General features: G+C 40.0%; 1 protein-coding gene across 1 annotated transcript in view; it reads right to left on the reverse strand.

Moving 5' to 3' along the window:
• The window catches only part of dbpa (D site albumin promoter binding protein a), a 40,777-nt gene that overhangs the window by 12,121 nt on the left and 2,329 nt on the right, over positions 1-26,327 (reverse strand). The window contains exons 2-3 of the mRNA XM_028036161.1: positions 20,953-21,221; positions 18,409-18,607 (exon numbers count right to left, since the gene is read on the reverse strand). Of these exons, the coding sequence (XP_027891962.1) occupies positions 18,409-18,607; positions 20,953-21,221 (468 nt within the window). The remainder of the gene's footprint in view (positions 1-18,408; positions 18,608-20,952; positions 21,222-26,327) is intronic.

A 26,327-nucleotide genomic window follows, 5' to 3' on the forward strand; every position in this document is an offset into this window, starting at 1 on the left:
CACTCTGATTTAACACAACATGGCTCAACGCAGTGTAATGCAATGAAATAAGATGATGCAGAGGAGTGAGGCTCAAAATTGAAACAATGCGCAGTATGAGAAATCTCTCAGGAAAGAAATGTGTTAATGGTTTTTGGTGAGTCAGCCATCATTATCCATACCCACTTATCTGTGCAGGATTGCAGGAGAGCTTGTGCCCACCTCCAGTAATCATTGGGCGAGAAGTGGGGTACACCCTGTACAGGTTGGGAGTACATTCAAAAACCACCCAAATGCACACCCACTTCCCCGATGAAGCCCATTCTGCAAAAATAATTATTAACGATGTGAAGACGTACGGAAATGCAGAAATAATTTCATGCCAGTTGCCTTATATAAAAGAGAAACTGGAAAGCAAACTTTTTTTCACATTTATCTCAATCTAACATGTCAAAAATTTGTGACAAATATTTATTTATTGTGTTTTTGAAATTAGAATAAATTTTCAGAAATATAAAGCTGAGTTTTAAAATAATTGTTTTTCACTTTTTAGTATATAATAATACAGATTGAACATGCAAATAAGCATTAGCAGACTGCAACTTTAAATGTTATATTAATTTGAATTATTTTTCCCCTCTGTGGTGCCCCCTTTACTGTTCTGCCCTGGGCAGAAAGCCATATCACTCATCTGAAGTAGAATTATAGCCATGTGCTCATATATCACCATCAATCAGTTAATTTTTGCATCTTTAAATGATAAATCTAAAAGACAGTTTGGAACATGAAAAAATTCACTCCTCTGTTCTGTGCTGCTGACTATCACTGATCCATCCAAAGTATTAAAACCAGGAAGTAACTATGTCACTAGATCTCCAATACAATATATAGAAATACAGTCAGTATAGTTAGCAAATCAAACCATCAGTCAAGCAACATCTGGGCCAATGGACAAATTAAGCAATATCTGCAGCAATGGGAAGAAGGGAGAGAGCCAAGTGAGGTCCTGTTGAAAATCTATGACAATGCAGTCATTACCTGCAGTAGAAGCTGTGTTAATATCTTTGTTTAGTATCACCATAAGTGTTTCCCAAATGCTGAAGCTAACAACTAATCTGAGTTGAGGTTCTTCTTTTTCTACCATCCTAAAACATTCACAAGATGCTAATTCTGATGTTGTCTGTAGAACATTTAAACCACCATCCTGACTGAGTATGATGGTGAATTTTCTAGGTTAATTTCTCTATTCTGAGTGGAAACAAAACAGGTCCAATTCAACATTATTTCAGATGGAAGATTGCTATCCTCTCTACTATGTAAATAATGGCAGACTTGAATGTAATGCAACAAAGACAATGGTTAAAAGAGTCACATTTAAATGAACATTTTGGAAAAATATGAGTGGTTTTGAGATGCTAAAGGTCCACTTTGGAACTCTGCCAGCTCAAACAAGCCATTAGCTTCAACCTTAGGAAAATACTAATCTGAATTTTTGTTTATTGAAGATGCGAGACGAGCTACAAATTCCAAATAAGTTATTAAATATTTATAAAAGATACTTATAAAAATTTACCTAACTATTTTGTTAAGCTCAGACTGTTCCACAGCCGTTACACCCGGAGGTATAAACAGGACCACTCTGAACTCAGCAGAAAGTTGTACTTTAGTTTTGGTGAGTAAATCCGACGGGAGGTGCCTTTGTTATGCTGGTTGTGCCAAAACATATACAACATCAAACATACATTCTGTTATTAACACAAATGATCAGGGAAAAGACATTTTTTATTTTTCACCTCTAAATATGGTTGCTGGAACAGTTTCATATCAGATTGTTTGTTTAACCCAGTTCATTTTAAACCTGTCAGATAATGAAATTGATTTAACTAATACTTTACAATAAAAGATTAAAATTTTATTGTAATTATTTTGTTGATTTGCCATATTCTGCAGGTCATTTTGGACCAAATATTTCTGTTGTGATATTTAAAAGCAACATATTGGCAGTCGTTGAATCAAGCTGAGATGATTGAAACAGAAATGATGGAAACAATCAATTGGACATTTCACACTACATCTATGACAAAGGAATTACCAAAGTTTCTGTTTCAGACACATTATTAAATCTGAAAGAATGGAGCAACTAGAAAAGATTTCAGTGCTCTTCTTTAGTGGCAGCAACAAAGTCCAGTGGTAGCAGGAATCTTTGCTATTCTAATTGTGGCTTGTGCACCAGCTATGACAAAAGTCCTTCAGACACAGCTTTGGGCTTAGCAGTACTTTTAGAAACATTTACAACAGTATGAGCAATAATAGTCGCAGCAGACGTTGTCAGCAGTTAAATCAGATGAGGACTTTGAACAGCATTTCATTTCCTCTTTGTTTGTTTCTGTCATGGTAGATACGAAGACAAGCTGTGAACTCTGCTGGCACCTGCTTTTTTTTTTTTCCATTTACAAGCTGGGAAGAAAACGCGATGTGATATAAGGAGTGTGTCACATGAATAGGGCTTCCCTCCCTGGAACGTAAACATTGAGGCAGGTCCCCTCTCCACCACCTCTTTATGCTTTCAATTTAAATTCTTCTGTCTTTGGCCAATACGACAGTGTTAGGGTCATACTAAGAAAAAAAATATGAGAATTAACTAATAATATGATGGAGTCAAGTAATACTACAACTTTATTTGTGTAATATTTTATAATTTCTTTTTTTTTCTTCTTAGTATGGCCCTAATTCTTCGTCTTAGGCAACACCACAAGATTCAGAAAGATGTCTTTATTACAGACTTATTAGAGATCAGACTCTTCCAGGTCAATACTGGTTTCCAGTTTTCTTTGAGGTCTGACTTGCCTCAGATTTTCCAGACACACATAAAACTGTTTGAAGTTCGATAGCAGTAGCAGTTTGGGTTCAGCAGGAAATGATCTAATTCCATGATTTTATCCTCGTTTATGCATCAAAGCACATGTCCCAGATCATTATCTGATTATTATTGCACTCACAAATATACAAAGTGCACAGTGTGGGTTGATTTGTTTATAGGCAAATAGTTGAAGTTCATTGCTGTGAGACTCAATCAAATTTTTCTATTTGTCTTGCACATCACAGGGTGAGCATCAGAGTCTATTTCTATTAAAATATTAAATACTGAATTACTAACACATAATATATGTGTTCACTAGAATCCATACAAATGACATAATTTAAGAATTTTTTTTGAATGATTATTTAGCTCTGACTTATCCAGGTTTCAATTAATGTCTATTGCTCAAAAAATGGGAAAAAATGTGACCTGTGTCTCCTAACTTCACAGTGGGATTCTGAAAAAAAAACAGACGGTGCATAAAAACCGAGACAAGCCTGGACTCGCACACTTGAACAAACACACGCAGGCACGTGAATGTTCACGAGTGTACAAAAACACCAGAACACCGACGCACACCAGAAACAGCTGAGTCCAGGTGACACACCCCGGGAGTGTTGCACCCAGTGTCAACACACCGACTGCGTGTTATGTCACAGCATTATAGAGATCGTAGTGACCTCCCCCTCCTGTCACCGTTGTCTTTCCAAATCACCGCTGAAGCTCTGCCAGTGGTCAGATCAGATTATGACACACTGACTGGCCTCTGAATGGATCAGATGACGGCGTGCAGATGCCACATGGCAGGTTTACCGTAACCATGAAATGCTGCTATTTACTGAAGCCAGCGTTCGTTTTTTTTCCCTCTCTGTTCACGTTTGAGATAAAAAGAGGATTTCAGCTTTGTTGTTAAGCAAATAGACACTGACAGGTCCTGACAAACATAATAGAGAGCACAAAAACATTTAGGACGGTCTGTTGAAAGGCTTAGATCTTCTTAAATCTCAGCTATTTACTTGTCACATAAATTTAAAACATTTTGTAGACTCAAGTAGGGTAGAAAAGGCTTGGCTTCCGCTTATTCCTTTTTTGGTAAATTATCAGTTTGTTGTTGTAAATTTACCAAAATAAGTCAAATTATATTAAAAGTGTGACATAAAAGAATGCTGAAACAAAACATAGGGTGCTTGAACACAATGACTACTGTTCTAAGGGTGAAAATAATAATGTATTATTACATCCATTGAGATCAGAGATGCACTAAGAAATTGTCAAGTTCCTGGATTCTGCTGATATTTAGCTTTTTTTACTCCGACCAGTGAACTGACCAGAGGATCCCACTGGATCACTATGAACATAGAATTATTTCGGGTAGACAATGTTACTTTGTACAAGCTTCTGAAAAAAACAACAGCTGAATGCTCAAAGTTAACTATTTTCAGCCTCAGTGGAGTGTTTAAAAAGGCTTAAGAAAAATGTTTTTAGGGGATGCTGAAAAATATTTTAAAGGAAACTAATTTCTAGAGTTAAAATATGTCAGATGTCAATGCTATGGGACCACCACTACAAGTAGGTTCTTTCTTGACTTGCAAAATAGCATCTGCCTGCAAATATGGTCCAAGATTTCCTAAAAATATATCGCGAAAATATAATCATTCTGATATTGGTGTGTGTATAATACTGTTAGACTGCTTGGAGTGCAAAAATTGTTGCCCAATATATTCCGAGTGTATGAACTTGCATTTTTCATCCGGATGTGATGTGCAGCCAGTTGGACAGAGTCCCACAGCAGCAGATGCTCACTCTGGACACACATGACATTCCTCAAACCCAGTCTCAGCTGTATGATCACCAACACAGCTGCAGATTTCATCATACCGGCTCTCTCTACCACCTCAGATTCTGATTCTGGTAGAAGAGAAAATGAACATAAAAGACAATATTATTATGGAGTCTATTGAAAATAATCTCACTTAGCTGAATATGACTGCTTAAAATACACAACTGCACAGCAAGTAGTTTAACATATAATGTTTATGGTCTATTTGTTACTCAGGATAAGTTGATATATCTTAAAAAAATCACACTTGACACTCCAAACAGTTCATCATACCAATTACATTAAACAGATGATGTGCTTTAAAAAAGACAGAAACTATTGGACCTTTAATCAATTAGATCACCAGAAATAAACAACTGGCTTTAGTGTAAGTAACTCTAAAGCCTGCTAAACCAAGACTTAAAAGTGTTTTGTAATGGTGCCATTAGTGTTATTCTTTACTGCTCTTTAATAACAAAATTGTTTACCATATTCATATACACCCAACCTTAATGGCACCCAGGTTAAGGATTTAATTATGAGTACATTAATCAGTGAGGGAAAACTACAAGCAAGACAATAACTGCTGCCAAACCTGTTAACACCCTTATCTATTCCTACGAAATAATAATTATTAATTTAATAATATTTTATTATTTTAATAATTTAAAAAGGAATTTGGAAGGAATTTGAAAGAATTGTTACTCTGACAAAGAAGGCAGAATATGAACCCATGTTTATCTTTTCACCACACAGTGAGCAGGATGATACAGAAAGTAAATAAAAAACAAAAAAACATCTCTAAGTCTCAAAAGTTCCCAAGTCTTCATAACAGCATTTAACACAATCTACACGCAGACATGCCAGAAAAAACCCCCCCAAAAAACATTTATTTCTATGCAAATGTTTGCAGTTTGCTAGACTAACAGGAAATCTGAGCCAGGGTCAAATGAGGTCGAGGCTGAGCTTCTCAGCAACACAAAAACACTACAGGTGTATCTGACATCTACTGAAGGCTCAAGGATGATTTTATGGTGGAGGATCTGTGATGCTGTGGGTCTGTTTTTTCTTTAGACGCCAAAGAAATGGCGTCTAAATGTGAGCTTTTAAAACCTAACTCTGCAGGATAATGATCACAAACATAATAAACAGAAACGCTAGAAACAAAATAAACTTTTTTTATGGTCATCCAGAGACCTAAAGGTGATAAAAATCCTTTGGTGAGCTGAGAAAATCACGATTTTTACTAAAGGTCATTAAAAAAGGCATGAATAGCAGTAGTGCCATGTGCCACAAGTGAGGGATTGTTTCCATCAATTTGTTTTGATCATGTAGAAATGTGTCATTGAAAATGTTTTAAAAAATACCAAATTTAAACAAAACCTCTTCAAAAAAACATTTTTATATCTGTATACATTTTACACAACAAAAAAATGTGCACTTATTTTGTTAGTGTTCACATTTGAAGGTATAGAGCTGCTTTGGAAATATTTCATCAACATAAATTCCAAGAATCTTTGCATCTTTAGTTTAAAATTGTGGATTTTTTTATGTAATCCGTAAAAATTCATTTGAAAATCCGAATGATGTCACAGAATGCTTTCAGTAGGAGTTTATTTAGGCGTGTAATCTGTGCCATGAGGAAGCACATTGTGAAATGTGAAAAATGTTACGAATTAGTGCCTGAACTTGTCTCCTGTTTCCTCTAGTGTTTGTTTAATCTGTAATCTCTACTGCTTCCTCCCTCTCTAAATCTCCCTCTGCTCTGCTCTCCATTTCCTCCTCCTCCCCTCCCTTCCCTTCCAGTCCGTCTCCTGCTCTCGCTCGCATGCTGCCTCTCCAGCTTGGATGATCTCTGCAGCGGCACGTGATGTGGCGGCTGCACATGGCCTGGGCGTGTGAGAGACAGGGAGAGTGAGAGAGATTTCTGAACATGCAGAGCGAACTCTCTAAACCCCTCCTCTCTCTCTCTCTCTCTCTCTAGCTGTCCTCTGTTATAGAGTGCATAGTCAGTGTCTCGTTTAACCCTACGCTTCCCTGGATTAATCACAGCCTTGAATGTTAAATCACTGGTTGCCTAAGCTTGGCATTATCCTTTTAAAGAGACAAGCTGGTAGCTGTGCAACCAGCTCAGGATTTCATCCTTTCATGAGAGGAATTTAGAACTGCTATGTTTGCAGAAATTGCAATTGCCTGCTTTTACAGTTTCGTCTCAGTTGTGGGTTTGAGCTGAAGCGGCTCCGTTAAAACCAGGCCTATCTGTTATTGTTGTATTGCTCCAAAGGTTAAGGATGGTCTAATCAGTGCTTAGGTCGGCTGTCTTTTGAAAGTGATAAGAATCACCTCTTTTGGAACGTTTCCAACACAGGCTTGAGAAAATAAATAAAATGCAATGGATAAAATATATTGCAATATATTTGCAATAAAACAGTTTACTGCATGATAAATTAAAACAAGCTCAATAATGTCAATTTCCATGATTGATTGTTCTTCTCGTGTCTCTCTCGCTCTTTACCAAAGACCGGATGTCAACGAGGCTTCAGTTTTGTTTTTTGGGAGGGATATTTTACTATTCTTCCAGTTCCAGTGTTAAATATTTGTTAGAAATTAAAGTTTATTGAGCTATGAGAAGACATACATGCATTATCATAATATATTACTTGAAAATGGTCTGAAAATCACAATATTATCATTTATCGCAATAACTTCTTGGATAATTTATCATTCAGCAAAATTTGTTATTGTGACATCCCTAAGCATAAATTGATCTCTTAAATTAATTATTTATAAATGTACAATAGCACTTTTTGTAGTAAACATTTTGGAAATATGAAAAAGCAAGATTCCTCTGCATGTAATTATTATTCTCTAATTAGTCCTATTTCCTGATTTTCACACAAAGATATGGTTTCATCAACTAAAATAAAGACTATGACTGGAAAATTACTTTAGGAATAAAACATGTGTACATTTGAACCGGTTTTTGAACCGATTGCATTCTTGTACAAAATGTGTCACATCCTGGAATCTTTGTCTAACCAAACCCAAAGACATCATTGGATTATTACAGATCCTGTGAATCAACATATTAAATTCTACTATTCACAACATGTCCCCTTAATGTTCAACAAACAACAAAGTAATGATGTATATCAAACTAAAACAACTTAAACTGTTTCTGCAATCAAGAAAAACATCAGATTCTTGAAAAGAAAACAGTAAACCCAAATAGAGAAAGTGTTTAAAGTCCTGCAAGGCTATTGTCTATAGATTTTCAGAAACTTTCCCTCCAGGAAGTGTTAATATTAATTATCATCACGTGAACAAGGATCAGCACTGGTGTACTTGGGATGCCTGCCAGGAAGAAGCCACAACTATTCAAAAATAATGTTGCAGCATGTTTGCAGTCAGGAAGTGATTTAGCTTAAATATGACGAGAAAACCAAATGCCTTCCTGTAAAATAGCTGCAAACCAAAATTTAATTATGTAGTTTGATCATTAAAATGTTACCTTTAACTGGACTGCACTCAAAAACTGGTCTCCACTTTATACCTTGCACATGTACAGAGCTAAATAACTTCTATTTTACTGTCAGTCCTGCACTTTATATTTTATATTTAGATTTATATTCATATTTTATACTGTATTTTATTTTACTCACAACATTGGAACCTCAAACATTATCCTGAGCCGTATGCAACGAAATTTCGTTCTGTATACACCCTGTGCATTGAAAATGACAACAAAGTCAGTCTAAGTCGAAGTCGAAGTCTAAGGAACAATTGTGCAACTGTGAGATGCGTTGAGGCCATTACCAGGGTACTTCTAAGGTAATGGCCCTAGGTAATGGCCCTATTTACTGAACAAAAGGGCTTCAGTGCAACGGGCTTCAGGCCAGTTGGACTATCTCTAGCCTGAATAGGTATATGTCCAAATGGCCTAACTCCAGCCATTCTAGTGTTAACTGGTTCAAGGCTGCACTAAGCAACAGCAGAGTTCAGACTAAAGCTGTGATGCAGAAAGCATGTAAACATTGTATTTGATTTTTCAGTACAATATAATGTGTTGGCTTCATTTGCATAATTGTCTTTGACATATAAAAACAAGTTTAAACAAACCTAAACTATTTTCACACTTTGCATATCTGAATACAAACAACTTCATGGCTAAATCACTCAATGATAAGAAAAATATTCAGCTTTACTTTTAAATATTGAAAATGAGATGATTCAAAAATATTTTGTAGTATTTATATTATTGAGTCTGTTTAAAAAAACAACAAAACCAGACATGCATATCAGCTGAACAGGAAGACCTAGTTTATAACATCTCAAACTTGACTGGCCTGTTTGTGATTCTAGCACCATACGAGGCATTTCAGCATGAATTTTCTGTCTGTTCATCCACCTCTGTCTTTATTGTCAGTCTCCACACGTCTGTTTCTCCACCGGATTCCCATGGAGTTTGGAGGACAAATCAGCCTCGAGCAAAAGAACAACTTATTAGACGTGTGATTTTTTTTCACTTTACCATATTTTTCCTGTCTTTTTTCATATTGTACTTCACCTGAAAGACAGTCAGAAGTGACGAGCTGACAGCAAGACAAGATTTCAGGTTTTACGGTTATTCCTAAAAATGTCATGTACTCTGATCCTTGGGATCTGTGGCATAACATTTGCTCATTGTTAAAGAACGCCTTGGTAACAGCTAAGGAAAATCTGAGCGGCACATGTTTTCACATTTCACGAGTAATGAGTTCATGCAGTGGCTCTAGGGAATATTAAGATAGCAATCTGTTTGCAATTTACATTTTTTTCTCTCTTTTTTTGGACTGAATGAGATGACCTGGATGCACTGAAGTAATGAATTTCGATAAACTTTTGGGATCTATATTTTTCTTGAACTAAAAAAGCAATGAATAGAAACTTGCTACAGGTCAATTTCAAGATCAGAATAAGGATTCTTATTGTCTCAGAAAATGTTGTTTTACTCTATAATGCAGACATGTTTAAGTATCTGCCGATAAATAGAGCTTGCCATTCATTATAAGTACATTTTAAATGCAAAAAGAGCCAGAAAATCATCTTTACTTATTTCAAATCCAAAAACAGATATGGGTGTCAATTGCAAAATTGTATACTTTTAAAAGGTTTTATACATTCTGATACATTATCACAGATTTTTAAAAAATAATAATAATAATCTTGCCCAAAACATGGATAAAAACTAATGTAGATGTTAGTTTTTTTTGCATGCTCAAATTAGGTGTTTACATACAGTGCAATCATTAATTCCACTGTAAAAGCAGTTCAGTTCACTTTCCTTTTGGAGCTTTAGACAGAACTATCTAATTGTTAATTTGAGGAAAGCTTAAACAATTTGTGGTTATTTATCATTTAATCCATTTTGTACAACACCAGCACCACAGAAACAAACGTGTTTGAAAGTTATCACAGATTTTTAAGCGTTAAAAACTTCTACCTGACTGCAAAAGGTGCAAAGGCTTGCAGATGGTAACAAAAAGCATGTGATGGAGTTGAAACTTAAGGAACATTAAACCAAATACTAGGATATATATATATTTGAACGTGTAGGTAAATTTTGACCTTGTGTGCTTTAGAGAAAACCTTGTGCATCCCTTGTTTGTTTTGAAAATCTTGCTGTTTTTCTTTACCATCTGAAAAACTGGTTCAAATTAATCATTAAAGCCTGAAACCCATCAGACAATAATAAAAACATTTCTTCGCTTTGCATAAACCAAAAATTAGCAGCAGATTAATTCATATTCATTTCTTAAAAGTGTATGACATCCCATGTATTTTACCAGCCTCTCTCTGTGCTATTGAATGAAGCACCAGGGAAAAATGTATGAAAATGTCCAGCATAGCAGGAGACGTTCAACGCCTCACACTGTTTCTCAACAGCCAAAGGTTTTGACATAAAACCAATACTTTTACCCAAAGTCCAACCAAATTTTATTCCTTTACTGACCACTTTAGTCTACTACTGTAAGAAACTTTGATTATTTCATTTAGCATTTAGCTAATTTAGGATCTGCTTAGATTTTTATGTGTAGTTTATAAGTTTATTAAAATAAGTACTAGATTTCTGGATAAAATCATGTTTAGTGATTGCTTTTAGCGCTTTCTTTTTTGACTAAATGCACTATTTTGATGTATTTTAGCCTAGGAAAATGTATTTATTGTATCTGAAAGGACAGTTGATACCTTTAGAAAAATCCATTTAAAGGGACAGACACCTTCATCATTCTCAAACTCATCTACACCAATGAAACAGGACTCAGACTTTTTGCCTGAAGCTCCACTGACTCTCTTGGATTTTTTTTATGTCTATATGTTAGTCAAAACTTTCACTATCAATTAACCCCAACATGATGTGACTATTTGTTGTTCGGTTTACTTTCTTTCAACAAAGAGACCCAGGGTGATTATTCATGTTTTGCAGCAGATGAAAACTATCACCAGGATGCTTTGCAAAACCACAGCTGCATCCATGTTTTTATGCTTTGCCTCCCTCTGAGCTGCTCTCCGTTTCTGCTGAGCACAAATTAAAATCAAAGTAAAACATGTGCATGTGGATGAGATTATTATTTCCAGCCTATTTTCCATCAGTCTCTCTGGTTAACTCTCTCTCCCGGTTTTCTCTCGCTCTCTCTGCAGCTCTGTAGTAACACTTCAGCTCTACAACGACCGGAGGGATTTCTGGCTGGATGCATCAAGCTCAACCCAGTCACGTGTTTATAATTCAGAATAAAGAGCACACACGTACACACACGCCCACACACCAGGATGAATGTGTGTTTCCATTAAAGCTAAAATAGCAGCATGCAAATGCCAAAACAAAGACAAACAAAGGTGCTCTCGAATGCACAAAGTTCTGCACACAAAACTGAACCCATTTCTAAAATGTATGCATTTACACAAACACACACTGACGCACTGTGTTCAAAGACACACAATCACTGGAGGCACATTTGAATTGCAGCAGTGGTATTCTCTGTGTAGCAGCCTCGCTAGCCTGACTGAACCTCTGCTGCTTTCCCTCTTGCTTCTCTGTCTGTATCTCATTTCATCAAAAGAATATTTTTTCACAGATCTCTGCAGCTTATTTCTATTGTTTATGACTTGGAATAAAAATCCGAGCACAAAGTCCCTGGAAGAATTCTCAGAAACAGATTCTGCAGGGCTCCGTATCTGTTTTTTTCCCCGTTTTTCTTTGCACCAAGACTTTCATTCTACAAATTCAAAGCAGTTTATTCTCTAACAAATTTGAATATAGTACAAAGAAAACTGTAACAAACACCCCTTTAAGTGACGAGGTCAGGCAGATATTTTCTCCACATCATAGCAACAGGACAAGCAGAAGATGAAAGGGGCAGATTCGAAACTTGCACGATTTACTGCATTTTTGAAGATCCTGTATTTCGCATTGAAGCTGGACATTTTGGGAAATCCATGCAAACAGAGGAAGACTGACAGGTTCAAAGATCCTGAGTGACCTACCTAAAACCACAGCAGGAACTGTTTGTTTTGTTGGACACCTTTGGATTTTATCAACCTCTAAGGTGATGTAAGGACACAACATTTCACTCCAACTTTTGTTTTGTCCAATAATCACTGAAATGTAGGAAAACTGTTCTGAATTTGCCTCAGTTATCGGAATCTCCCTTAATTATAAAATAATTATATCCATACTTATGAATATCTAATGACTAACTCATTTCTATTACCTCTTTTTGCTTTCAGTGTTTATTTGGTTCCCCAGTGAACAGCTTTACTATTTTATTAACTGTTTTATTTCTCAGTGTCTGAATCTGTGTCTTCAAGAGCCATCAATTTCACATTCTTATATTAATACTTCATATTAGAGAGGATCTGGTTAGTAGAAGAAATTTGTAAACCAAAAAAGTAAATCTTTCGTAAAATTACAAATCTTATACTAGCTTTTTTGCGACAGACTGGCGACCTGTCCAGGGTGTTCCCCGCCTCTCACCCGAATCGTTAGCTGGAGATAGGCACCAACACCCCTCCCGACTCCACTAGGGAGAAGGGTGTACAGAAAATGGATGGATATTAGCTTTTTAATTTCCTTCCAATATATTGGGAAATGATTATTACTGATGGTTCAATGTAAAGATAGACCGTTGTACAAACTGAAGAAATTCTGGAATTGTTGGTGTGTAAATTTAAATAATTAGTTCTTGGCTTCTTTGGTTTAGGCAACATAGCTAATGTTATGTTTATATATTCAAACAGTTTAACATTATCTCAGAAATAGACTTCAAGTTGAATAATATCAATAATAGCAGTACAGGCAGGACTTGGCAGGAGTAAAACCACGTCCAGTGAATCCTCTGGTATTTGTGGAGTTTAGGGACCACAGCTGTCTGCAAAATACCAAATATATCTTAATGTGTGAGAATACGCACAGTGGAAACTTTCTTAAAACTACTAGAGAAGCTAACATCTACACACTTCATTATTTTTGTGCTTGGGTGTACAGTGTATCAGTGCCTAGGAAAATGATTGGTGCTACGGGATTGGCTGCTTTGTAAACACCAGCCAATGGCGTGTCAAGTAGCATTACACCTACATCTCAAGCTGCATTTTCTTTCTGGACTTTTCCAACCTGATTAATACATTTCTGTTCAATACCATTAAAATCTCCTTGCTGATGATTCAGTTTAGCACTGAGGAAACAGCTTTGGTTTGGGTTCGTACCAGAAGTTGATAAACGTTTCAGCTTCTGATTAACAAGGAACATTAAAAGCAACAGTAACTTCTGGCCTTGTCTGTTGACAGGAAAAACACAACCAACAAACCATCTGAAAACAGCTTCATAAAACGATCATGCTATTTTCAACCATTTATGAGCACTGGTTTGTGCTTGTTTGAACAATTAATGGCAAGTATGCTGGTCTAGGTCCTTTCCAAATCCAACTTGATCCATGAAGATCATTTCAAGCCTCCTAACCTAATGTTTCGTGGACCACATCAGAGTCTCAACCCTACAGATTTGGAACCCATTTTTAACAAGCTCACCACAAATCGCAAAGTTTTGTTCTCAATTACTGGTTGAGGCAGAGATATGAGAAGCTAACTAAGTGCAGTTATTTCTCATTTTAATTAGAGCCTCATGTTATCAGACAAAACAGCAAATAAATATACAATAAAATACAATAAAACTCAAACATTTTAAATTAAGAAAAGAAATGGAAATTTAGGATTAAAAGGAAATTCTGTATAAGCAATGGAAAGATGGACATGTGGAAATATAAAAAAATGTAGAGAAATGGGAAATGAATTAAGTCTGAAAAGATGAACATTTCTCCATACTATGCTCTGTTCTTTGAACTCAACCTGAGTTTGAAATGAAATTCTATACCTTTTCATAATTTTCCAGGCAGTGTAAGATCCCTAGAATGTGTCAAAGCAATTTTCATACAACTCTCTAAGAGATTTGGTTTCCCTCAGTTTCTGTTCAACTGTTTTTTAAACATTGTCTCCTTATTCCGTCTTCCTTCTTCTAAATGTCTATACATCCGGGGAAATTTAAGAAAGAGCTGTGGCTATCTGTCATTTACAAATCATCACAGAAAAAGGGATAACGATCATCTTTAGGTCTCCCGGGAATGAACAAAAGCCAGGATCATCGGCTTTGTGAAGAAGAACTTTGTGGATTGAATTAGTAAAATTGGAAACTGTTGTGAACTCCTCTTAGCCAAAAGAAATGAATAGAAAAGAGAGAGGAAGAGCTGGTTTCTGGTATCTCTGGCTCACATCAAACTCTGCACAGATGAACCAATAAATCAGAGTATTATAAAAGATGAAAACAGTCTTTTGAAGGGAGGGTCAGAGACCACAGCCATTTATCATACAGAGCCATAATTAGAGTAAATCCTTCTCTGGTTACTGTTCAAGCCATCAGACTGCTGAATTTACATTAGTTAATGTGATGTTTGTACAAATTAGTCCTCATTAGTGTCCCAGATAACATCACATGCTCCATTGAACAAATAGACGGGAATGACAATGTACAATCATGCTTCCAACAGTCAAAATGGCTTAAATCCATCCATCCATCCATCCATCTTCTTCCGCTTATCCGAGGTCGGGTCGCGGGGGTAGCAGCTTCAGAAGGGAGGCCCAGACTTCCCTCTCCCCAGCCACTTCTTCCAGCTCCTCCGGGGGAATCCCGAGGCGTTCCCAGGCCAGCCGAGAGACATAGTCCCTCCAGCGTGTCCTGGGTCTTCCCCGGGGCCTCCTCCCGGTGGGACGTGCCCGGAGCACCTCACCAGGGAGGCGTCCAGGAGGCATCCTGACCAGATGCCCAAGCCACCTCAACTGGCTCCTCTCGATGTGAAGGAGCAGCGGCTCTACTCTGAGTCCCTCCCGGATGACTGAGCTTCTCACCCTATCTCTAAGGGAGAGCCCAGCCACCCTACGGAGAAAACCCATTTCGGCCGCTTGTATCCGCGATCTCGTTCTTTCGGTCATGACCCAAAGCTCATGACCATAGATGAGGGTGGGAACGTAGATCGACCGGTAAATCGAGAGCTTCGCTTTTTGGCTCAGCTCTCTCTTCACCACGACGGACCGGTACAGCGCCCGCTTGACAGCAGACGCTGCACCAATCCGCCTGTCGATCTCCCGCTCCCTTCTTCCCCCATTCGTGAACAAGATCCCGAGATACTTAAACTCCTCCACTTGGGGCAGGACACCCCCCCTGACCCGGAGAAGGCACTCTACCCTTTTCCGGCTCAAGACCATGGCCTCGGATTTGGAGGCACTGATCCCCATCCCGGCCGCTTCACACTCGGCTGCGAACCGATCCAGCGAGAGCTGCAGATCACGATCTGATGAAGCCAAAAGGACCACATCGTCTGCGAAAAGCAGAGATGAGATCCTGAGGCCACCAAATCGGATCCCCTCAACACCTTGGCTGCGCCTAGAAATTCTGTCCATGAAAGTGATGAACAGAATCGGTGACAAAGGGCAGCCCTGGCGGAGTCCAACTCTCACCGGAAACGAGCCCGACTTACTGCCGGCAATGCGGACCAGACTCTGACACCGGTCATACAGGGACCTGACAGCCCGTATCAAAGGGCCCGGTACCCCATACTCCCGGAGAACCCCCACAGGGCTCCCCGAGGGACACGGTCGAACGCCTTCTCCAAGTCCACAAAACACATGTAGACTGGTTGGGCGAACTCCCATGCACCCTCCAGGACCCTGCTGAGGGTGTAGAGCTGGTCCAGTGTTCCATGACCAGGACGAAAACCACACTGCTCTTCCTGAATCCGAGGTTCGACTATCCGACGGACCCTCCTCTCCAGGACCCCTGAATAGACCTTGCCAGGGAGGCTTAAGAGTGTGACCCCTCTATAATTGGAGCACACCCTCCGGTCCCCCTTTTTGAACAGGGGGACCACCACCCCAGTCTGCCAATCCAGGGGAACTGCCCCCGATGTCCATGCGATATTGCAGAGTCGCGTCAACCAACACAACCCTACAACATCCAGAGCCTTAAGGAACTCCGGGCGGATCTCATCCACCCCCGGGGCCTTGCCACCGAGGAGCTTTTTAACCACCTCGGCGACCTCGCCCCCAGAGATTGGAGAGCCCAACCCAGAGTCCCCAGGCTCCGCTTCCTCAGTGGAAGGCATGTTGGTGGGATTGAGGAGGTCTTCGAAGTACTCTGCCCACCGGCCCACAACGTCCCGAGTAGAGGTCAGCAGCACACCATCCCCACTATAAACAGTGTTGGTGCTGCACCGCTTCCCCCCCCTGAGACGCCGGATGGTGGACCAGAATCGCCTCGAAGCCGTGCGGAAGTCTTTCTCCATGGCCTCTCCAAACTCCTCCCACACCCGAGTTTTTGCCTCAGCAACCGCCCGAGCCGCATGCCGCTTCGCCCGCCGGTACCCATCAGCTGCTTCCGGAGTCCCACAGGCCAAAAAGGCTCGATAGGACTCCTTCTTCAGCCTGACGGCATCCCTCACCGAAGGTGTCCACCAACGGGTTCGAGGGTTGCCGCCGCGACAGGCACCGACAACCTTGCGGCCACAGCTCCGATCGGCCGCCTCGACAATGGAGGCACGGAACACGGTCCACTCAGACTCCATGTCCCCCACCTCCCCCGGGACGTGTTCGAAGTTTTGCCGGAGATGGGAGTTAAAGCTCCGTCTCACAGGGGATTCCGCCAGACGTTCCCAGCAGACCCTCACAACACGTTTGGGCCTGCCAGGTCTGACCGGCTTTCGCCCCCGCCACCGGAGCCAACTCACCACCAGGTAGTGGTCAGTGGACAGCTCCGCACCTCTCTTCACCCGAGTGTCCAAGACATACGGCCGCAGATCCGATGAAACGATGACAAAGTCGATCATCGAACTGCGGCCTAGGGTGTCCTGGTGCCAAGTGCACATATGGACACCCTTATGCTTGAACATGGTGTTCGTTATGGACAATCCATGGCGAGCACAGAAGTCCAGCAACAGAACACCGCTCGAGTTCAGGTCGGGTGGGCCGTTCCTCCCAACCACGCCCCTCCAGGTCTCACTGTCGTTGCCCACGTGAGCGTTGAAGTCCCCCAGCAGAACAAGGGAGTCCCCAGGAGGAGCACTCTCCAGTACCCCCTCTAAGGACTCCAAAAAGGGTGGGTAATCTGAACTGTCGTTCGGCCCGTAAGCACAAACGACAGTCAGAACCCGTCCCCCCACCCGTAGGCGGAGGGATCCTACCCTCTCGTTCACCGGGGTAAACCCCAACGTACAGGCGCCGAGATGGGGAGCAACAAGTATGCCCACTCCTGCCCGACGTCTCTCTCCCTGGGCAACTCCAGAGTGGAAGTATGTCCAGCCCCTCTCAAGGAGACTGGTTCCAGAACCAGAGCCATGCGTCGAGGTGAGACCGACTATTTCTAGCCGGAACCTCTCGACCTCACGCACTAGCTCCGGCTCCTTCCCCACCAGAGAGGTGACATTCCACGTCCCAAGAGCCAGTTTCTGCAACCGAGGATCGGACCGCCAGGGTCCCCTCCCTTGGCCGCCACCCATCACACAGTGCACCCGACCCCTTTGGCCCCTCCCACGGGTGGTGGGCCCATGGGAGGGGGGGCCCATGTTTCCTCTTCGGGCTGAGCCCGGCCGGGCTCCATGGGTAAAAGCCCGGCCACCAGACGCTCGCCATCGTGCCCCCCCTCCAGGCCTGGCTCCAGAGTGGGGCCCCGGTGACCCGCGTCCGGGCGAGGGAACACCAAGTCCAAGGTTTTCCTTCATCATTGGGGTCTTCGGGCTGCACTTTGTCTGGTCCCTCACCTAGGACCTGTCTGCCTTGGGTGACCCTACCAGGGGCATGAAGCCCCAGACAGCATAGCTCCTAGGATCATTGGGGCACTCAAACCCCTCCACCACGATAAGGTGGCAGCCCATGGTGGAGAAAAAAATGGCTTAAAACTGGGCACAAATCAGGTCAAATTGCAGGGAGCAGCAATAAGCTCTGCAAGTCACCCCCTAAATCATATGCTTATATATACTGGATTAAATTGTCCTTAATTTTTCTTCAAACAACTGGAAAACCCAATTATTCAACAATTATCTATGAAGCATTCAAATGTCCAGGCCTAAACAACCAAAAAGTGGTTCAAATATTCACAGATTATTGATCCACTGACCAAATTCCCATCAAATCACCAAACGCTTTTGGAGTTAGGAAATTCACCATCACTCACCATTTAGTAACTCTGGACCTCCCATCATGCCTTGCTGCTGTTGAGGTGGCGGCAGCGGGGCCTGTGGCTGAACGGTCTCCAATCCGAGGAGCGAGGAGGAGGAAGATGAAGAAGACATTGAGGAGGAGGAGGAGGAGCAAGGTGGAGGAGATGTGGGAGGACACTGGGAGCTTTGGTTCGGCACTGCAGACTGGGAGCTCTGGGAAGATTTGAAAAAGGAAGAGTTCAGAAACAACATTTTTTCCTAAAAACACAACTAATAGTTATAAATTGCACTTTAGATCACTGGAAACTAGAAGAAACTCCCAAAGGTGAGAACATTGGAGGGACCTGACTTACAATATCCAATTGTTGATTTATTCTGGATCCAGTAACACTGAAATGTACCTACCTAACAGAAAAGCGCTAATAAAGTTTGTATGTCAAGTTATCAGTCAATAGCTCGGTGGGAATCATTTTGTTTTCGACTGTCTTACTGTCAAAAGCACTGAGTTATCTTAAGTATTTATGATAAATGCAAGAAAATCAATGAGACCAAACAGTGAAGCAAAAATAAATACATTTTTGAGATAAAAGCAACCAATGTTCAAAGAAACATAATAAAAGAACCATAAGAAGCCTGGAAAACTTTCCTTAAATGATATAGGAAGAAACCAGGAATGATTTAAGACTTCCACTCTGGATAAGAATAGCTGTACCTGCATCTGATCATGTTAAGACACGTTGTGACTTAGGGAAACACTTTGCAGATTTGACAGATAAGTGAGAAGATCTGACTCTGCAGAGGATGTCGGCAGTAAACAGCTGCTCTGCCTCCGTGTGATGAGGAAAGCTGTAGCTGCGTGAGGGGAACATTAGCCTTTGTAACGTCATTATTCATTCCGCTCGGGATTTGAACCTGCAGTGCGTTAGATTTGACAGAAGTGTCACTGTCACGCTGCAGGAATACGCACCATTTCCAACCCAACACATCAAACCAAACGCTGAGCAGCGAACATTAAAACTGGTTTGTTGGAATAAAGAGAGAGAAGAGTGGTAGCTGCTCCGCTGGATGCAGATGAAGCAGCAGAACACTTCAAACTGTGAAAATCAGAGTAAAAGCTTCACAGAAATCTTTAGATCAGTTTCATGTTTGATCTGTCCCACACAGATCTGGTCATCCAGTGAGAATGTATGGATTGACTAAAAATAAATATTTTGCTTTTAACGTTTTATTCTAACAGCAAATAGTTTAAATTTTATTTGATAAACTTCAAACAATTATTCAGTAAAGTATCCAAACTATCATCACGATTACTGAATTGTTTAAAAAAAATAATTGAAAAATGATAAGTAATTTTTCAAGATCATCCATGTTGTCTGCCCTCTCACCATTATTTTGCAGAAATCAGTTTCTACTGTGACTTTAAATATGTTTTTTTTTCTTTGTCTAAAAGGCAAATTATGTAGATCATGATTGATTTGTAAAAGCAAGAAAAGGATAATACATTCAAGTGGGTAAATAATTTTATAGGCACTTTTGATTTTCTGTAGAATGCTAAACTAACATCACCATGGAGGGTTAATTTAGTGTCTTCTGGACCATTTTTGTTATGATTTAGCAACATGTTTTGGATCATAATCCTGCTGAAAGAGTCAATGAAATCCCATTTTCAGTTTTCTGGTAGAGGATGGCAGATTTTCATTTAAAATGTCCTGGTAATTCAAAGAGTTCATAATACAAGGCACTCTAGCAAGTTTACTAAGGCCGGTTGTAAAGAAGCAGGTCCACAGCATCACAGTTTACCTACCATTTTGTTACCAAAAAGCTCCACATCAATCTAATCTGACTATCATGCATGGTTCCAGTAGTAGCAGAAAACTTTACACATTTCCACTTGTGAAGAAATTGCTTTTTCCAGACCTGACTCCCACACAACCAATTGGCATGAAGAGTGTGGTTGCTATGTAGATCTGGTAACTCTTTTCTGCAATTGTTTTAGTGAGGTTTAGAGATCAACACACATAGATCTTACTTGAATGGCATGTTCTCTTGTCTTTCCTATTATGAGGAAACAAACTAAGAGAAACAAGCCTCTTTGTTGTTACTCTATGTATACCACAAAGAAGCAGAAAAGTCATGGATTACATATAGAATGTTCTATTCTGTTCATGTTGAGAAAGTAAGATAGGAATTACATAAACTGCTTCAGTAACTCTTTTTATAAAAGAAATTCATAGACACAAAAAAATATATTTTCCCTTTGAATATAAACACTCAAACTAAAGGTCTGCTTTAGCTATGTTTTTCGGTGAAAGAATAATGTTTTGCCTAAATAAACGTTTCTTTTAAGTTTCCTTTGCTTTTATGCATGTTAATGTCAAAAGCAACACCGTACTGCTCAATGTAGTGATTGAGCAGTACGGTGCAGTATGTGTTGGTTATACTGGCTGCTTTTACAGTAGGAACAGACAAAACAGCCTACCAAACCACCGTACTACTCAGTGGAAATGAGTCAGTAGTTCGGACACACCTTCAGTGGTTTCCATGTGTCATAATCCTACCTGAGAGGGTATTTGGGCGCTGGTTGAGCTGGGCCCGTTACTATGCATGCCCATCCCATTCTCAGTCAGGAACTCCTCCAGATCCATGTACTGCAGCTGGAAGAGGCCTCCGTCGCATGGAAGGGTCCTTTCCCACAGCAGTGGCCCCAGGAAGGCCGACTGGGAGTTGGGTCGCAGCGGACCGGATCCTGGGGTCCCTCCCGTCCCGCCGGGGCCTCCGTTGTTGATGCCCAGCGAGTCTTCATCAGAGTCCTGCGGCTTGTCTTTGTCTGGAGGAAGAGAAGGAAGGATATTTCAGAAAACAGCCCAATGAAACTGATTGTGTTTGACAAGTAAATGTCAGAAAAATTATCCATTCTCTGAGTTGCACTGCTGGAATTTATTTGGTCAAATAAAATCTCAAAATCAGCTCTATTCTGACAAGGTGAGATAAGTTGGAACTATTATGTTGGAAAAATGGAAACGGAGCAATTAAACACTGAATACATTTCACAGGGACTTTAATTACAAAGGCAGAGGCCTGATTATCTCCTCCACTGAGATCTAATTAGTTTGTTCTTCTTAAACTGCCCTCTAACCACGATGTGCAATGATTTATTGATGTTTCTATTAAACACTAAACAAAGGCCTGTCAAAGCAGTGCAGTAAAATGTCATTTCATTTCACAGCTACATCTTCCCCTCAACAGAACAGTTGCAGAGTTGCAATAAGAATGCTTTAAAATCCCAGATAAAAGATGAAAATGGCAGCATTTTTCAAAGGAGAAAACAAAACACTCAACAGGTTTGATCTTTAGTGGGCAGAACACAGCGATGACACATTACCTCACACAGCCAAGCCTTTCAGTTGCTGATTAAATCTACTCTACGCTCAACAAAAAAACCATCATACCAAGATTTTGCTCTTCTAGCTGATTTTATTCAGTGCATTTTCTGGTTTTATGTCAAATAAATAATAAATTATTTGAATAAATTCAAATAAGAAATAAGAAATTTATTGTTCAAATTGTTCAAACAGGTTGGTAGCAGTGTTGCCTTGCAGCTAGAATGTTCCTAGCATCTTTCTGCATGTAGTTCACATGTTCTTCATGTGCATGCATTTGTTTTCTCCAGGCACTCCGGCTTCCTTCCACAATCCAAAAACATAAATGTTATGTTTATTGTGCCTTAGATACGAGTGTGTGTGTGTGTGTGTCCATGAGGGCATGGATGTGTGTCTCTGTGTTGTTCTCATTCTTGTGCACTGTCCATGGTCCTGAAACATTACGTATTATATGGAATATATGAATTTAAATGACAAATACTGTCAAGTCAAGATGCTAAAATATTCCTGTGAAAGAAATCTGAAATTCTGCTGCTAAGTGTTTAAACCGAACTGAAACGTGACTCAACACACATTTTTAATCAACTATGTTATTGTGTTGTTTCTTCAGCTCAATAGTTCAGGATAAATGTAAAAATATATGTGGAAAAGATTATGAGGTTATGAAATTTTTTATTATGGTCTCATTTTTTGTGGAGACTTTCCACAGCTAATGTGCTACACTAAGACAAGAAAATATAACACTTCGACAAGCAGCTGAGAAATTTGTTTCCACTCGTTTTTTTCCTCTCCTTTTTTTACTCGTTTTTTTCCTCGCTCCCCAGAACCACTTAGCTGTAATCATTAAAAGGCATCTAAAAATAAAGTTGACCAGCCTCAAACTTTGACCCCACTGAGAGGCAGCAAGACAGATGCGGGCTTGCCGCATCAATAAACCATTACCATAAAAAAGGAAATCCTTCACATTACACATGAAAGGCAAGGAAAATGAGTCAGTAAATAAATACATGGAGCAATGATGTCATACAATGTCACCACTGTATGCAAATAAATGGCACACTAAATTAGAAAGGTGATGAAATACTGAAAGAGCTTATTTAGAAAGGATGAAGGGGGTAGAAAATGGAGCAGGATAGAATGACGGTGGAAGAGTCTCAGCAGCCAAGAACTGAAGAGCTTTAACATGTGAGTGAATACAGCTGGAAAACAGCTGCGGAGGGACGGAGAGACGGGGAGGAGAGGACAGAGGCCACTGTGTTCGTTCTAATCTCTCCACGGCAGCATCTTTACCACCTGCCTGGCAGCTTTCTCTGAATTTTTCTGAATTATTCCACAGAGTGAAGAGAAACACCAGGAGGGGAAATTAAACATGTCACCAATGGCAGCATAACAAACTATCACAACAAAAGGAAGAATAGATTGTTTTAGCTTTTGTTTTAGCGATCACTTTCGAGATTGGTCTGTTGTTTGTTTTGATTCCATATCTCTACCAACTGATTGAGAAATTCCTCCTTTCTTGATACTTTGCTTCTAAGGAATGCGACTTTATTGCAAACTCAAAGTGTACTTATAGTGTTATTTAATATCCACTTAATGGCTTTTTCCAGTATTTCTATTCTAGTTTCCAGTGCAAATATCTTCATTCACTTGAATTAAGACAGTTCTGAAATTCCTTATAATTGATGAAAAAGTACTAGTTCCAATGGCAGATTATTTTCCTTATAAAATGGGGAAAATGTCCTGATATAAGCAAAATAATTTGTCACTTAAACTAGTACTAGTAAACCTGAGATATGGTACTGCATAAAAATATGAGTAGATTGGCAGTTTCCGAAATGCTCAATGTTAAGTTGTACACTATCTGGAATAAGTGTCTGCTAAGCAGGTATACCTAATAAAGTGGCCAGTGAGAGTAGTTTCAGGGGGCGCATTAAAAGGCCATCAGAGAGCCTTGAGGAATAATCAAAACAATCAAATTAACTCTGACAGCTGGAACTGAGGACATACAGAAATGGCAGACTGGTTTAATACTTTTGCACAGTGCTGTAATTGAAGGCAAAAAAGCCTGTATGTCAACACGATCAAAGATGTGTTTAACTATTTATATGAAGAAGGTATTTATAGAAGCAGATGTTTTCAGAGGAACTCTGCAGGGTGTTTTTTCTCTAACTCCAGGACTCAGGTGCAGAATGATAATCTGAAAGTTACTCAGAGGCACCTGCTGAGCCTGCTGCACTTCTTCACTCTATTAAGTTGAGCAGAAATATTTTCTTTACTATTAATAAATTAGAGGCTGCAATTAAAGTGCACAATTAGCATGGTGTCTTTGAAATATTTAAAGTCCCCAGAAACGATTCACACCTCGTTTTGTGGAACTCTGAGCAGTTAAATTATGAGAACATGAAGAGGAAAGCCCTAATTTTTTTGTTGTCTTGAATAGCTTCAGAGTGTGTTCACTTTATTATTTTTACAATAGGCTTCATCACTTTATAAAGTATCTTGTTGTTTGCAGAAGAAGCTGGAACACTTTGTAATTTGAAATATTCAAGACACAGCAGTGCAGCTGTGCTACAACAAAAGGAGGTCAGGGACATTTTAATAATTTAATGGTTGTAAAAACAAAATTAGGCAATCAGTGCTTGTTTTTATACAGTACCCCTGTAACAAGCAACAGCATAAACCTAATAAAGTAAGAAAATAACCCAAACCCAACTGTACAGAAAGTCATCTCTATAAGGTAGATGTAGTACTTCAGCTACATTACCATCTACTACCATCTACTTCAGCTACAGAGGGCAAGCAGATGGTACGACTATGTGTAAAGTGGCACCTTTAATTTAAGCGATAGTGACACTTTGAACTAATGTGGACAAGTCATTAAAGTGCACCAGGGCTTACACTGAATGTAATACAGCAGAGAGAATGGGAAAGAGACTGGAAAGATGGATGATTTGAATAAATCTAAGGAAGACATTCAAGAAAAAAAAAGAGTGAGAAAGCAAGAAACACAAAAGAGATGAATGACTTTGGAGAAGGAGCCACAGTGAGGAGACTGAAAAGAGGAAAACAAACCCTGTGAACATGTAAATGAGCAGAGGGAGTCTTGGGGAGTGAAAAACAGAGGGATCAGGCAAGAAGAGAGCAAGACAGAGGAAAAAACTCAAAGATGTGTGAGAGAGAAGGAGAGAAATGTGTGAGATGGAGTGGGTGTTTGCGAAGGCGTCAAGCAAAGCTAGCCAGGGGGCAGAGGGGTAAAAACACAGCAGAAGAGTCCACTATGAACAGAGGAAGGGGAAGGGCAACAACATCCAGAGGCAACCTGGAAAAAGAAAAGCCTTCCTTGGATTGCCCCTGAATGCATCACCTATCAACAGAGAATGCAGCACGCGCTGACAGCGAGGGTAGTGGGAGCCTTTCAGATGCTTTCTGGCTCCTCGGAGAGCCTGTCAGCTGTGCTCACCATCATCATCCTCCTCCTCATGCACAGAGGGGGGAAAAAATCAAGAGGAAAGAGCGGCAGCTGCACCAACAAACCACCAGGGGTCGCCAAATTGCGCTGGCCAACTTTTCTTTTGTTTTCCTACATCTGCGTGTGTTCACTTTTCATTACTCTTGGTAAGGGGTTGATTTGCAGGACGCCACTAGTCCAAAGACGACCAGTTTTGTGACACAATTTTTGCTGTTTTAAAAGAAAAGAGTTGAGATGTTTGCAAAAGAAGAGTAATCAGATGGTGGATCAATGTAAACCAGAGCTTAAAAAATGCTACCGTATCAGGTGTGTGTGTGTGCATGGGCATGTTTTAGTAGCAACGACATCTCTACAGTCGGAGAGAAAGAAGAGGCAGCCTGGTTAATATTTTGTCGTGGCAGCTGGTGCATGGGAAACAATTCAATTCCTTTCACTAACCCCTTTCTAAACAGTCAGGAGAATCAGACTCAACAGAAACAACCACTCTTTTTTTTCCCTTCATTCTCATCCAGATCAGTGCATTTCACCGCCAAATGCAAAACAAAAGTCTCTAAAAAATCCAGCAGGCCTGCAGACAGAGGGCTAAAGGGAAACCAGTGTGCATGTGAGTGTGTTGAGTAAGCAGCTCCTCTGTATTTTACAATCACACATACCCACACAGTCACATGCACACACACATGCATACACCCATGAATAATCCCCCAGAATATTCCTTTGAGAGACTCTGTAATGATTAATGCTTGTTTGCATTTTAGATCAGGACTCAACCAGGTAATTATTTTCCAAATCTGCAAAGAAGAATGGCAAAAGTCCATCCAAAACTTCCAAAACAAAATCCAAAACTTATTATATTTGCCTCGATTTAAAACGTAGAAAATTAACGGAGAGTGTATTTTAAATTAGGCAAATAAAACATGAGAAAATGCAAAAACATTTCGTACTGCTCTTCACAAATCTTCAGGCTTTCCACAGGAGAGCAAAATGTACATTATAAAACTGAATTTGCTGAAGTATTTACCGCCAGTTAAATTATTTCCATTTTTATATAACATGTTAGCTTGCAAGTACAATTTTCAATAGCAAT

Source organism: Xiphophorus couchianus, chromosome 13 (assembly GCF_001444195.1).
Source record: "Xiphophorus couchianus chromosome 13, X_couchianus-1.0, whole genome shotgun sequence".
NCBI classification, from domain to species: domain Eukaryota; kingdom Metazoa; phylum Chordata; class Actinopteri; order Cyprinodontiformes; family Poeciliidae; genus Xiphophorus; species Xiphophorus couchianus.